This window comes from Musca vetustissima, unplaced genomic scaffold (assembly GCF_032173495.1).
Source record: "Musca vetustissima isolate MV318-11 ecotype Yass unplaced genomic scaffold, APGP_CSIRO_Mvet_v1 utg36638, whole genome shotgun sequence".
Lineage (NCBI taxonomy): Eukaryota > Metazoa > Arthropoda > Insecta > Diptera > Muscidae > Musca > Musca vetustissima.
This window is the reverse complement of record NW_026879653.1, coordinates 91,856-108,855: the sequence shown is the minus strand read 5'-3', so window position 1 is coordinate 108,855 and position 17,000 is coordinate 91,856. Positions and strand designations below refer to the sequence as shown.

General features: G+C 32.6%; 1 protein-coding gene across 2 annotated transcripts in view; it reads left to right on the top strand.

The window, feature by feature from the left end:
* The first annotated feature begins 837 nt into the window (after positions 1 to 837).
* LOC133324697 (enhancer of split m4 protein-like) overlaps positions 838 to 17,000 on the top strand; it is a 38,503-nt gene continuing 22,340 nt past the window's right edge. The window contains exon 1 of one of the 2 annotated variants that reach the window (XM_061533539.1): positions 838 to 1,159. In XM_061533539.1, coding sequence (XP_061389523.1) covers positions 873 to 1,159 — 287 coding nt within the window. In that variant the 5' untranslated portion in view covers positions 838 to 872. Of the gene's footprint in view, positions 1,273 to 17,000 lie in introns of those variants that run through there. The other variant, XM_061533538.1, reaches the window with a different exon arrangement.

Sequence of the window (17,000 nt, the reverse complement as noted above, 5' to 3'; positions counted from 1 at the left end):
TAGTCACGTAATTAAAAAATTTTCTGTGGTAAACATTTTTTGATCAGCCCTCGATTCGTTGGAAATATTTTTAAAAGCATTTTAATACAGAACACTTATATATACTACACTTAAGAGGTTATGTGTGAAAATAGAAAATTATTGTATGCAATTTTTTATAAATAACGGTTTTTATGAGAACACATCGAATTTGAAGTGGTAACATAAATAAAACATTGTGTGATTTTTTACTTTACTGCTTTTAATTTCAACATATAGAAATATCGTGTCATTAATTTGTCTTGTGCTAAGAATGTGTTGGCTCACTTTCCGTATCCTTATGTTAGGCTCATGCTAAGCACGATTTAGATCCCCACTCCAATTCTATCGTTAAACATTATCAAATAAAAATCCCTTTCAACTTGTTAAAATCATCATCAAAGGTTTAAATAAACCAAATAATTGACAGCAGGTTTCCCATCTTATCCGCATAGAAAAAACAATATCTATAACCATTGACAAGCCTCTGTACTGTCGTGGGAAACATTTCGAAACCAAGTGAATTTTATTTCATTCCAAAGGAATTTGTCTGTCCCAGAATATCCTTTCGTCTTTGAAGGAAACAACAACTAAACCTACAACTGCATTGAACAGATGTCTTTTACTGTTTTCTATTTGAAAATTTCTCAGACATTCCCACGATCAGAAGGAAAACTAAAAATCTTTTGGACAGACAGACACTTACTATTATCCACAAGTGTTGGTATTTTTACAAATACCTGCTGTCTGAAGGATTTTCCTGGCAGAGTATAAATACCAGAGACTCGCAAGGATTCAACATCATACTCTTTTGAGCATTCAAACATTACACATCCTTCCACAAAACATTCAAAATGTGCGTAGAAATTACCCAAACTCAACAATACAAGAAAATGGATATCACCGTCACCTCCAACAAGAAATCTTACAGCGTGAAGAAGCTGTTGAAACAAATCTTCAAACAACAAAAATCCACAAAAGTTGCTGCTGACTCTATGGAATCTCTTGAATCATTGGAAAATAGCCGCAATTCCAGTTTAGAATCGGATTGTGCCTCCATGGAATCTTTTGAAAATGACATCAATGAACAACTCTCAGCAAAATTATGCAACGAAGAGGAAGAATTCGACTACACATCCGCCTCCTCAGTACCAGTTCACTTCATTCGCACCGAACAAGGTACCTTCTTTTGGACTACCAACAGTGCCTTTGATCAGTTATCCTGCATGCAAGATCGCTGGGCCCAAGCCTAAGTCTCTCTAAAACGAGAACTCATCAATCCATGTCTTCCATTGGAAAAACATCGTAAAATATTCTAAATATTTTACAACTACAAAATACTTAAAAAGCTTTACTTAAAATGTGATATTTTAAATAGAAATTAAGAAAATCAAAAACACGAAATATAATAATATTTTAAACGAAAAATTTTATTGTTTTATTATTTAATGCCTGATCAAATGTTACATAAAAATTTAATTTTTTATATTATGGAGTCCCAACAACAGTTGTTTTGAGAAAGTTTTTTTTCGAAAATCACAATTAGAGAAAATATCATGTTGGTCTGTTTTGCAAAAGTTTTAAGTACTTCGCATGGAAAAAGTGTGACCTTTGGTCGGTTTCCGTACTGCAAGAATCCAATAGTTTCACTATTTTTTTCGATATCATAAAGGAAAATTTGTTATCGTAGTAAAAAATAGTAGATTCTTGCAGTACGAGAAAAGTGGTCTGTTCTCGTTTTATTCAAAAAAGTTTTCATTTTATAATGAATGTTTTTATGCAAATGGTACGAGAAATGCCATTCGTTTTCTATGGGGTGAGGATGATAAACCAGGGTGTAATGAAATTTGTACATCTAGTTTTCAACATCTTTAACTAATCGCTGTGAGAAAACCCCATTCAACACTTCATCTTTATTGCGATAGTTGTGCAGGACAACACAAGAACAATGCCACGATTACAACGTTTACATATTTTCCTGAAAAATTCTAATTTTTTACTTATTGTTTTTTATTTTACTTATACATAGTACCAGTGAATCATCTTTTCGAGATATCATTTGGGCTTATGTGAATGGTACACTATAATCTCAAATTCAAGAAATATAATTGTATTGATTTATCTAACATCGATTTAAAGGACTGGATGTCATTCGCAATGTTTTCCAATTCAATGCAAAATTCCATTACAAAATTGTGATCTGCAATATTCGAAAAATATGCCTAATATAACTCATGAATATGTCTATTTTGATAAATCTGAAACAATAACTATTAATCTCAATACAATTCCAAGATCCAGACGAAACATTGAAATCATTTTTAAAGGACCGAGTCAGTTATATAATGGAATTTTAAAAATATCTTCCGCTAAATACAAGGATTAAAAAAAAACGATTTGTGACAAGAAAACTATACCCATCAAATGCCAACACGATTATTTAAATTTAAAATGGGATAAATCGATCAAAGAAGGGTATTAATAAATAGGATAATAAAGAACTTTAATTTTATATCATTTAAAACTGATTAAATAAGTCGTATGTTAAATGTGTGAAGAAAAGCCTAATGGCTTCGTTGGTGGATGAATTAAATGAATATTGGATCCTCAATAGGTAAGTTTAAAGTGGACTCGAAAGTTTTATACGACTTATTCGATTTTCGAAAATTTTTCTTTCAGAACTGTAAAAAAAACTGAATAGTGGGCTTTCGATATTTTACATTTCTGAAAGAAATTCGAAGATTTATTTCTAAAAAAACTATCTATAACAAATTCAAGAATCATTCTTGAAAATTGAAATAAACACGCTTATTAAATGCTGGATCTTTTTGACATGAAAAAATAACTTAAAATATGACATTTTTCAAATAAATAAGCTTATATTTATTATTGGGGGCTATACTGAAAACTTACTTACATACGAGATAAGCCAGTAAAGAAGGACCAATACAGAACGGTGCCGACTATATGAACGGTGCTGGCTCTACACCACCTTGGGCATACACAGCTGTTCTTTAAAACAAATTGTAATCCATAATAAATAGTGGATCAATATGTGCTAAATTGAAAATTAATCGGTACATTAAATCAGAGAAAAAATTGAACATAGGACCTCTCGTGCACCGTTTTCATGACATCGGTCGATATTATATATTGGGGCTACATAAAAATCTATACTTATTGGGATATGTGAAAATCACGTCAAAATTGTATCACAATTGAAATCTAAAAGTGTTGTATGTATATTCTCAGAAGTGCCCTTAATCTAACTTGTATTCTGCAACACTGTGTGGGGTTAATAATTGAACTTAAACACGAATAATCCTTAAAAATATTTTTAATTTATTAATAACCATATTCCATTAATGCACTGCTGGATGGATCAAGAGTGTAGTTATGGTCGTGGCTACTTGTTGGTAATTTTATACAGGCTTCTCAAAATATGAAATACTGTAATTATTTATTGGTCTGGTGTGGCTACAACAGTACTTCAATAAATTTAAAACGATTCTATAAAGGGGTATTTTATTCCCTCGTTATTACGAATATCTTTGCTAGGAACGTGTTGGTCCTCATTCCATATCCTCATGTTAGGCTCATGCTAAGCACGCATTATATCTTCACACCAATTCTATACCCAAACATTATCAAATAAAAATCCTCTCAACTTGTTACAATCATCAACGGTTAATATAAACCCAACTATTTATCACTTTCCAATGTGACAGCATGTGACCCACAACCCTGGGAAGTCATCACCTTATCCGCATAAACAAACAATATCTATTGTCATTGGCATGCTCTGTACATGCGTGGGAAACATTTCGAAACCAAGTGAATTTTATTTCATTCTAAAGGAATTTGTCTGTCCCAGAATATCGTTATCGCCATAAGAAAGCAACAACAAATTCTATAATTTCATAGAGCAGATGTATTTAGTATTACCCATTTGAAAATTTCAGTTTTCCTCGAGCATTCCCACGCTCAGAAGGAAAACCTCTGGACTAACAATTTTACACAGACTATTGTCTACAAGTGTTGGTATTTTTCCAAATACCTGCTGCCTGTAGGATTTTCCTGGCAGAGTATAAATACCAGACACTCTCAATGATTCAACATCATACTCTTTTGAGCATTCAAACATTACACATCCTTCCACAAAACATTCAAAATGTGCGTAGAAATTACCCAAACTCAACAATACAACAAAATGGATATCACCGTCACCTCCAACAAGAAAACCACCAGCTACAGCGTGAAGAAGCTGTTGAAACAAATCTTCAAACACCACAAATCCACAAAAGTTACTGCTGACTCAATGGAATCTCTTGAATCATGGGAAAATAGCCGCAATTCCAGTCTAGAAACGGATTGTGCATCCGTGGAATCATTTGAAAATGACATCAATGAACAACTCTCTGCGAAACTATGCAGCGAAGAGGAAGAATTCGTCTACACATCCGCCACCTCAGTACCAGTTCACTTTAGTCGCACCGAACAAGGTACCTTCTTTTGGACTACCAACAGTGCCTTTGAGCAGTTATCCTGCATGCAAGATCGTTGGGCCCAAGCCTAAGAATAAAGTCTGTCTACAACGTGAACGCATCAAACTCACCATGTCTTCCATTGGAAAAATTTTGCAAAATATTCTAAATATTTTACAACACAAAAAAGCTTTAACTAAAATGTGATATATTAATTAGAAATTAAGAAAATTCATCTTAAAAAGGAAAAAATATATAATATTTAAATCAAAACCTTATTGTTTTTTTTTTTTTTGTTATTACATTTTTTAGTCTGTGTTTAAAATAGGAGTAATTGCTAAGAAAAGATTTCTAAGCAATGCAATGTCTAGCCCAACGGTCAATAATCAAAAAAGTATACGTAGATCAATAACCGGGTACATTTGTACCCATTCAAATATTGCGTTGTAATTCATTTAGAAATGGGACTATCATGCGGATTTTTTATAAAGTAGTCTATGGGGATCTGAGAATATATATCGTCATCATTAATTCTAAATTGACTTTTTGTTTGATTATTGTTCGTCTAATCAAACTACACGTTCACACAAAAATTTAGACATCTAACGTCAAAAACAGCGACCTAATTAAAGAAATTCAAACGGACGTAACTACAATAGCATGTTTTATCAATGCAAACGGACGTAACTACACTCCTGTGAAAAACTAAAGTTCGGAATATTGAAGATAGAAATTCTGAACTTATATTAATGTTACGTCTGGAATGTTAGATATTGAACCGATTTCAACAAAACTTAACACACGTCACTCTGGACTCAATTTGGTACGCTGTACAATTTTTAGTCTCAATCGGATAATTATTAGTCACTTTGTTGTACTACAATTTTGTTGCAGTTACGTCCTTTTATTTCTGAAAATATCAAGTCAAAAGGACGTAACTGACATATAATCTTCAAAAATCAAAACAAACAATTTCGAGAAATGCTCCATTTTTATAGATTGTTTAACGTTTTTTTGCTTCTCCTGTAAAATTAGTAAAAGTGTAGTTACGCCCGTTTGCATTTATGATGGCAATGTAGTGCATTTGTAAAATAAAACGATTCAATTCAATATGGGCACTTCCGCAGCCACTTACAGGACTTTCAGAGGCAAAATCAAATTTTAAATCTTAAGTAAATTGAAAACAATTACATTTTTTACAATTCTCCCTTAATAATTTTTTGTAGAAATTTAGGAGTACTATCAGTGGTAAAAAAATTGAGATCCTCTAGTATTTAATTTTTGAGATAAAAGCCACAAAAGAGCCGCCACTCACGCGACTTCATATATACATGACTTTAGATATCACTACTAATAATGCGAAAACTCTGTGAATTTTAAACTTTTAATATTCTTCACATGAATAAGAGATACCAAGCATTATTATTGGACTTTCAAAATTTAGCATATCCTTTTTTTTGCGAAAGATTTTTCTCGGTCACTCTCGCGACGTAACTCACGCGACATTGTTGATTTTGCAGTTTTTATTTCTGCAGTGTCTGCATTTTTAGTCATTAAAATAGTATTTATGCTAAGAAAAAGAAGAAAAAATTACAAATGTGGTCTTACTTTATATTTTTTGCCTTTCCATTACGTATTTAAGCACAGTTAAAGAAACAAATTCTTCGACTTTGGTTTACCTTTTTGCGGAAGTGCCCATATGTTTTCTATATTTGTCGAAATCCAATTGAAAATCATTATAACTTTATGTCCCAATCATGTAGCTTCCTTATGATATATCGGCTACTCCGGACGTTATAACCTGTGGAATATTGTAAATGAATATAATCAGATTATTGTCAAATTTTAAAACTGTATTAATATATATCTATATATATATATATATATATATATTAGTTGACCCGGCAAACGTTGTCTTGCCTTAGCAATATTGTTGATGGATGTATAATGTTCGGATTTTTAAATTTGTTTTTATATCCACATATATTTGCACATACACTGCTAATTCTCCTAGGATATTTGGTATTGAAAATGTTCCATATTGGAACACTTTTTAGGGTACCACCCATATAACGGTAACTCCAATATTAGGCGTTTTAACCCTACGGTCAATAACCGGGTACATTTATACCTTTTTTTGAATAAAAATGCTGTAAAATGTTTAATAATGGAGATATTTAGATCACATAATCGAAGAAAAAAATATAAATATTTTCCATATATATAATTTTTAAAAATTTTTAAAGTTATTACCTACGTATATCAATAACCGTGGTACATTTGTACCCATCCAAAGATAGCTCTGTAACTCATTAAAAAATTGGACTATCGTGATGTTTTTTGTTTTAAATTAGTCTATACGGATCTGATCTAGATGTAGAAACTCAAAAAGTATATATATTAAAATAATATATATTTAAATCCATGCTTAAATGATAATCTATCTAAAACAATCATAGTAAATTCGTTATAGCTTTCGAATGGGTTAAGCTTTGTTAGTTATTTTTTATTGGGATCTTATTTAGGTGTTCCTCAACCCCTCTGCAAATTTTCGTGGTCCTAGATAACATGGGAACATCAGGGCAACTCGTGGAAGTCTGAAACTACCCTGGTTTTCCCTTGGTATACAGGGGCAAAAACAATGATTATTGTCCGTAATTTTCCAATTATTCTTCATATTGGGCCTGAAACTTTTTCTATAATCGAATTAGTCTGATTTATTGCAATCCTAAATTGGCGTACATATATAAACTATCATTAAATAACGTTTTAAATTATTAAATAATGTTAAAAATGCTCCAATCACAATCTCTAAACTCATAAAATGTGAATAATTGGCAATAATAATTGTTTTAGTCCATGTATACCAAAGGAAAACCAAGGTAGTTTCTGATTTCCACGAGTCGACCTGATGGTCTCATGTCGTCTAGGGCTACAAAAATTTGCAGAGGGGTTGAGGAACACCTAAATAAGATCCCAATAAAAAATAACTAAAAAGCTTAACCCATTCGAAAGCTATAAGGGATATACTATGATTGTTTTAGATAGATTATCATTGAAGCATGGATTTAAGTATATATTATTTTAATGTATATATAATTTTGAGTTCCTACATCTAGATCAGATCCGTATAGACTAATTTCAAACAAAAAACCTCACGATAGTCCAATTTTTTAATGAGTTACAGAGCTATCTTTGGATGGGTACAAATGTACCACGGTTATTGATCTACGTATACTTTTTTGGTTATTGACCGTAGGGTTAAAGCTTTTTATCACTTTTTCAACAAAATTGCTTCTAACTTAATACTTATTGAGCTGAAAATTTCCCAACTTAAAACTATCAATATTGGCCCAAGTATCCGGGTATCCTCCATATTACTGTATCCATTAATATTCGGCATTTGGCTGTAATTTTATATTTTGAATGATCATTGAGTAGAGAATGTCCCTAACAATATTCGCCCAAGCTTCCGAATAGTCCGCATATAATGATACTCCACATTATTTCATGCTTTGGAGGTTTGAAATGAACCCACCTTGAACTATACTACATCATATGAATTTTTAGCAAAAATCACCCTAAACAATGGATGGGATATATATTAGGAATATTGAACATACGTGAAACTAGGCTCACAATATTTTACAATGATATCGTGGAAACAAGAGGAGGCCAGAAATACTAAATTGCCGACAACTTTTCAGGCAACTTTTCCAAAAATATCCACCATAGGGTGCTGACATGAATAAGGGCCGGATCATAATGTAGGGAATATACGAAAAGTAGGACCTATAATTTTTTTAACATGTGTTGTTAACCACAAAGCACAAGAAAAAGAAATTTCAGCAATTCTTACCGTGGTTTTTTCTATGATCTCAAAACCCACGAACGTAGACCAATTTTGATAATGCATGATAGGGCGGAAAATATGTCTAAAATCGTTCAATTTAGAGGACAAAGTTATATGAGAATATACCTTTCAGAAACAGAAACACACCTCACACCCCATAGATCATGTACATAAAGTTTGGTCAAAATTGGTGCAGTAGTTCTTGAGTTACACAAAAACGAATATATATATATATATATATATGGGCAATATTGCCAATTTTTTAACATAGCTGAAGCGGAGGTTTACCCCTTTATAACTCGGGAATTACTTAAGTATATGAAAAAAGTGAATAGTTTTGGGTTAATTGATCTGTCGTTGCAAATTATTCATGATATTGACCTCCAAACTTTATTTGTGTAAAAACAGGTTGAGGCGAAACAGTTTTTTATGTCCTCTATCGATTTGTGATTAAGTTACTCATTTCACGGTCTTCGTGTCAAAGTAAATCTAGAAGCCAATAAAATGGGGACTACGCCCCTTATGTATCATTTTTCAAAATTTTAACTGCATCTACCTTTAAATGATGCTGACATTTTGAAGCTCGATTTTGAGTGTTTTTATACCCTTCACCACACTGTGGTACAGGGTATTATGTCTTTGTGCATATGTTTGTAACAGGCAAAAGGAAACGAGATAGACACATGGTTCCTTTTGAGAATATGCATAGAATCACTTTCTAAGTCGATTTATGCATGTCCGTCCGTCCGTCCGTCTGTCCGTCTGTCTGTCTGTCTGTCTGTCTGTCCATGTTAAATTGTAAACAAAGTACAGGTCGCATTTATGATCCGAATTGAATGAAATTTGGCATAGGTCACTTATTCGGCCCAAGGACGAACCCTATTGAAATTGGGAAAAATCGGTTCAGATTTAGATATAGCTCCCATATATATATTTAACCGATTTAATGTAAACGGCCCCTATATATCTTGCGATTTGCACGAAATTTGGTACAGCTTAATCATTTAGGTCTAGAATGATGTCTGCCAAGTTTCGTGAAAATCGGTCCAGATTTAGATATAGCTCCCATATATAGTTTCGTCCGATTTCATGTATATGGTGCCCCAAAGTTCCTATATATCTTTTGATTTGCACGAAATTTGGTATAACGTACTGAATTAAGCCTAGAGTGATGTCTGCCAAGTTTGGAGAAAATCGGTCCAGATTTAGATATAGCTCCCATATATAGTTTCGTCCGATTTCATGTAAAAGGTGCCCCAAAGTCCCTATATATCTTTCGATTTGCGCGAAATTTGGCATAACGTACTGAATTGAGCTTAGAATGATGTCTAACAAGTTTGGAGAAAATCGGTCCAGATTTAGATTTAGCTCCCATATATAGTTTCGTACGATTTCATGTAAATGGTGCCCCAAAGTCCGTATATATCTTTTGATTTGCACGAAATTTGGCATAACGTACTGAATCAAGCCTAGAGTGATGTCTGCCAAGTTTGGAGAAAATCGGTCCAGATTTAGATATAGCTCCCATATATAGTTTCGTCCGATTTCATGTAAATGGTGCCTCAAAGTCCCTATATAACTTTCGATTTGCACGAAATTTGGCATAACGTACTGAATTAAGCCTAGAGTGATGTCTGCCAAGTTTGGAGAAAATCGGTCCAAATTTAGATATAGCTCCCATATATAGTTTCGTCCGATTTCATGTAAATGGTGCCTCAAAGTCCCTATATAACTTTCGATTTGCACGAAATTTGGCATAACGTACTGAATTGAGCCTGGAATGATGTCTACCAAGTTTCGAGAAAATCGGTCCAGATTTAGATATAGCTCCCATATATAGTTTCGTACGATTTCATGTAAATGGTGCCCCAAAGTCCCTATATATCTTTCGATTTGCACGAAATTTGGCATAACGTACTGAATTAAGCCTAGAGTGATGTCTGCCAAGTTTGGAGAAAATCGGTCCAGATTTAGATATAGCTCCCATATATAGTTTCGTCCGATTTCATGTAAATGGTGCCTCAAAGTCCCTATATAACTTTCGATTTGCACGAAATTTGGCATAACGCACTGAATTGAGCCTAGAATGACGTCTACCAAGTTTCGAGAAAATCGGCCCAGATTTAGATATAGCTCCCACATATAGTTTCGTACGATTTCATGTAAATGGTGCCCCAAAGTCCCTACATAACTTTCGATTTGCACGAAATTTGTCATAACGTACTGAATTGAGCCTAGAATGATGTCTGCCAAGTTTCGTGAAAATCGGTCCAGATTTAGATATAGCTCCCTTTTCTTATAGATTGATTTTAAGTAATTGACGTACTAAGGAACCAATAGAAACAAAACGTTCTGAAATTAGTATAACCTAACCTGTGACAAGTTTGTTTGAAATCGCTTAATATTTGGATAGAGCTTCCCTATATATTTTCGACCGATTTCAAGTAAATTGGGCATCAGACTCCTCATGTTAGTCAGATTGACATCAAATTGTGCACAACGCACAAAATTGAGCATACAATTACGTAGTTGCGTTTTCTAGAAGTACAGACATAGCCCAACGGACTTATTTATATTTGTTTGAAGTCGATTAACATACTTTATGGATAGATCTAGGTAGATTCACATTTAGATAAATATTACTTTTTTTCATCCAATTACATGTTAATAGTCCTGTTTAATATACCCATAGTGGTGAAGGGTATCATATAGTCGGCCCCGTCCGACTTTACTACTTTCCTTACTGGTTTTTTTTAATTTTACTTCTAGCATTAATACGCAAACAGGAATTTCTAAAAATCGATTATAAAATTATTGTAGTCGCGAGTCTGCGTAATTTAATATGTATTTTGTGTATGTAGTATGCACAGCTTCAGAGTAATACTCATCCGATGGTGAAAATTTTGTGCGATCAAATTTCTAAAAAACCTATTTTAAGGGCCAAATTTTTAGATCTGTTAACTGAATGATATGGATACCCGCGATCAATAAGGTTTTTTACGTTTCGGATTATATAAAATCTTCTTCGTGAAAATCCATCTACTAGAACGGCGGGAACTGGCTTTCCAAAAACCCGAAATTTGCAAAAAAAAGTTTTTGAAAATATCGCGGATTTGTTTGCGTTTTCTGTGGATCATTTCCGCTTCAATAAATGACCTCATACGGATTTTGATCTTTTTCGAAAAGAGAACTTTAAAAACTTCAGCCGAAAGAGAGATGTACCCAACTTATCTCAAAAATAGTGTGAGCTGGCACATCCATGGTTCTTAATGGACCACACTGAAATCGATATAGATCGATGTATTTTTTTAGGGTGCACACCGAAATCGGATGCGCGTTAATGGCATATGGAGTTTTCGGAAATTATTCGCGTTTTACGATTTTTTAGGTCATTCAATGCAACATGTGGCACATCTTAGCCGTCAAATGAAATTTCGCAAAATATATATGGATTGGAAGATAAACTTCAGTACTTCCTGGAAACCGCATGCGCATCAAATGATTTTGAGAATTACGTGATTTAGACGCAATTTAAAAGGTATATTTCATAATATTATTTTATTTTAAGATTTATTTCTATTTATAGAACCCCAAGATTTATCGGAAGGGTCATGATATAATCCGGAAGGAGTATACTTATACACAAAAAGTGACTTAATATTATATATGTAAATTTTTCGGCCAAATTCGGCTAAAATAGCAGAATAACCCCAACATTTTTTTCTGAAATTTCTTGTATAAAATTCAAAAAATAAATATGATGACATTATTTTTTCGAACCAAAAACAAATAATTTGTTTTTTTTTTTTTTTTTTTGAAACCGAATTGCCTTGTATAGACGCATGAAGCAAGTTCAAAAGAGAACGATAAGAATTGCCGCAAGTAAACTCGACTAATCTAAATCAAGACTTTTTCTCTGTTTTGTTGTCGCTGTGATTTCCAAACCGCTACACGGACTTGTTTGATTTTGATTCATCATGGTGTTTAGATTATGTAGATATTTTTAAATTAATTTTTAGGTGTGTGTGTATTTCATTAATATAATGTTAACCTCAATCCGGACGAAAATCTAAAATCATTTCTGAAGGACCCAGTCAGTTATATAATGGAATTTTAAAAATATAATCCGCTAAATACAAGGATTTAAAAACGATTTGTGAAAAGAAAACTATACCCATCAAATTCCAAGACGAATACGTTAATTTAAAATTGGATATATCGATCAAAGATACGATCCATTAAACCGATCAGAAGGATCATATTTACTTTATTATGGGAGAACTTTATTTGAGAACGTTTGTCTCTATAGAGTTTCCGTGGAAATGCATTTACTTTTAGACTGTTCTGGCTAGAAAATACCTGTGACACTTACACTTGAACCAAATTATCTGCTTCCTAGGATATACATCCCCCAATAACAATTTTTGTTTCGATGCTTTTCTTTGCATTCTCCATATAAAGTGTGTGGAATGTGTGTGACGTTAAGTGATATTCACCACAATTTTGGGATACAGTCGACTCCGCTTTACTGTAAGTCGCTTAACTGAAAAATATAAAATAATATCCGTATTAAAAATTTCCGTATTACTGAAAATCATGAGAGTGAAAAATAATGCCAGAATATTTTGCATTGAGGATTACACATATTCAAAGCCCACCCTAATAGATATTTTGCAGCAATTAATGATTTTTCAGACGCACAGAGGGTTAGAATAGCCTGTTTTCTTGGAATAATTAAAAAAAAAATGTTAAGTATCGTTAAATTTTTTTGCACACGGTCACAGTATATACAATTCTACATCACTTATCATTAAAATAAATGTCAAAAGTGGTCTGGTGTTTTTGTAGTGAAACTTCAAACTCAAACTTCATAGAAATGTTTGTGCCAAAAAAGGATGAAAATTGAAAACGTTTCCGTTGAAAATTTTATTTATTTTAAAAAGTATTGTAAAAGTTAAACATTTTCCAATGGAACTATGAAGTTCAGGTTATTTTGCGACTGGTGCTGTTGTTGTGTGTTGTGTTTTCTTGTTTTTCATGTTATTTTTTCAAATTATTTGTGCTCTTCTTTTCCGTATATTATTGTTGTTATTTTTGTTTCTTTTAATAATATTTTTCTTACAATAATATTTTGTTTTTGTTTATTTTAATAATATTCTTTGTTTTGACAATTAGTGATTGTGTTGTGCAGTTTCAGGTAATCGGGTAAAATGGATATTTGAAAGGGTTCTTTTATTAGCATTTTTTATAGATACCAGTTCGAACGTTTTTTTATAATCGTCGAAGCTTATGCTGAATTCAAGCGCTCAAACAATGAATGACAAGATGACATTTTTAGCTGTAGAAATCAAAAAACGCACCAGAACGCTAGAAAAAATCTGCCGAAATAACAACAAGTGAAAAAGCGTTAAGTTCGGCCGGGCCGAACTTTGGATACCCTCCACCATAGATATACTAACAGGTACTAGAAATGAAAATATAGGGAACATACCAAAAAGTGGACCTATACCAACATTTCTAAAAACGGATTATGTATACCTTAATACAAATTTCAGAAATTTATTTAAAATTTATTTATAATGGATAATTATACCCTCAGCATTATGGCTAATGAGGGTGTATACACTTTAACACGGTGAAAATGTGCCTGAATGTGGTTCCAGACCCCTTTTGTCTTTTGACCAAATCCGTTTTAGAAAATTTAGATCTCATCCAAACTCTTCACATCTTATTATTTCTCCAAACTTAGTTCAAATTCGAAGATGGGGAAAATCGGTCCACACCTTCTGGAACCTCCACACACAGACTAGATCTAAATGCGGCTATAGTGCCTTGTCGAACCTTACGTTCTAATTTTTTATCTCGCTATCCTCCGCTGGTGAAATAATTACAACAGAGTCTTAGAACCAAACTCAAAAATTTTGGTAGGGAGATTATACCAATACCAAATTGCAGCAAATTCGATTGTAAAACGCGCTCAAGAACCCCAAAATATCGAAAATAGGGGGTACCCTTATATGGGGGCTATCCGAAAAAAATGACCTATACTTATAATTTTTTGTGGAGAGATTTGCTACGCAATAAGAACTCAAAGTACCCAATTTCAGCGAATTTGGTCGAAATATGCGATCAAATCCCCCAAAATACCGCAAAATTAGGGGTACCTTTACATGGGGGCTATCCAAAAATATGGACCCATATTTATAATTTTTAGTGGAGAGATTTACTACCCAATAAGAACTCAATGTACTTTGGTTGAAAAACGCGCTCAAGAACCCCAAAATACTGAAAATTTGGGGGTACCCTTATAGGGGAGGTATGCCTAAACGTGGACCGATATAGCCCATCTTCGAACTTGACCTGCCTGCAGACAAAAGACGACTCTAGGCAAAATTTTGGCGTTCTATCTCAATTCGTTTAGACGCTACAGTGATTACAACAGACAGACGGACATGCTTAAATCGTCATGGAATTTTACGCTGATCAAGAATATATATATATATATATATACTTTATAGGGTCGGAAATGATTATTTCGATGCGTTACAAACGGAAAAACAAAACTAATATACCCTCCATACTATGGTGGATGTTAATTTAATAAAAAATTCACGTGTTGGTTATTGCTGTATCCAGTGGCCATGAAATTAATATTGAAAATTTTCAAATATATGCACATGCGACTTTTTGTTGAAACGTATCCTTGGTATAATATGCCTACCACTTTGCAACATTTTTTATTCACGGACCCGAAATTGTGTAAAATGCTCTTTTACATATTGAGCAGTTATCAGATGTTGCTGATGTTGCGGATGATGATGATGTGGATGATTAACTTTAAGATGTATAAAATTCAATGTTTAAGTTCTCATATTGTACTCCTTGCACTATATACCTACACTGATATTTGGGATTACTTAATAAAATTATACTCAAATATACTTAGAACACATTTTTTTTAACTTATTTTAATGGTATTAACTGAAAAATAAAGAAAAATTATCCTAACATAGCTTCCCTGATTTCATCCAAGAAAACATGCTACTATAACCCACTGTGCGACGTACAGAATGTGTGTCAAGTATATATAAATTTGAAGTCGAAGAACGTTAAGTACGTTCATCCAAAATTTTAAAACCATTGGAAAATTCGAAAAAAAACTCAGTTCCGCACTTCTATATTTTATATACAAGTAACAAATATATGTCAAAAGATGTTGCAGGATGTACCGTCCATAGGGGAAATGTCAAAATTAGGTCCCATATAATTAACAAAACTTTGAGGAGGTCGTCTACTTTTAACTACTCTAACTTGTTATTTAAATCCTTCAAGAATATAACCAAAATTTAAATAGAAACTAAGTTAAAATGTGAATCTATAATGAAAAAATCAATCTATCAGAAATAGTATATTATAGACCACATAATAAGTACGATTCGTTACAAGACGCGCATTTTAATAATACTCATAAAAAATACATGTCAACCAGTTCCAATTTCTATTTTCATAAAATTCGAAACCTACGAATTCAATATAAAATATGAATTATTGAAATTCCTAAAACTGAAAAAAATGTTCGCTTATATGTTCGGATATCAGAAATTATTTTCAGTTAACCGAACTCCAATTAAGTGAAAACATCTGATAACTGAAACAATCATACAGATTTTATTTCCGTTTCAGTAAAGCGGAGCCGACCGTAATTATTTGTTATTGTTTTTTCTTAGATGTTAAAGGGTTCAATAAGATTAGACAAATTCCCTTAAAACTTAAGAATTTAAAACTTATAATTCGGGTGTCAATACAAAAGATGGTGTTATCCAAACTCTTTATAGGCATTTATCATAGGGTATTAATAAATAGGATAATAAAGAACATTTTAAAATTATATAAAACTAGCGGGCCCGGCATTTTGGCATTTTAGGAGTGTACAGATCTTTGGAACTCCTTGGTATTTATCAGAGCACACATAAAGAGATATTACAGTACTGAATATTTACAATTTGATGTTTATGAACGATTCTTGTTGCTATTTTTTCATTCTAAAGTTTCTGTGGATATACATTTATTAGTATTTGAATTCGTGAAAAAATTTAAATTTAATAAATGTATATGCACATACACATAAGTTTGACTTTCGGAATAAATTACATTTTTCCCAATATATATATAAGGCTTCCTCATATTGGTAGTCCAATGTTAAGTTAGTTTTTTTACCCTTTACTATTTAAGATGGAGCTTTGAAATTTGCGCATATATTACTACTATTTGACATTTGGTTGTTTTATTTGAAGAATGAATCCTACTAAAAATATAAGTATTATAAAGACTTTGACCGAATTTTCCTTTAGAGTTTGTGAATGAAAAAACTTCTTCCCATTATGCACTGTAGGTAAACGTTTTAAAAAGACGCCACACATATTTCCTGCTTAATTTCCGGTATGTTAAAGTTCTTAACCCGTTTTACAAACTGAGTGTCTATAATTTTGAGCATTATTTTTTCCAAGCAAGAACTACCACATAAAGCTGTATATATCGGTAGTTGACATATTGAGGTATTTGTATTGTTTTAATTTTGCTGTTTTTTGATTGTTGCTCTCTTTCCTTATGAGATTGATGACAGAATTTCACAAACAAAATATAAT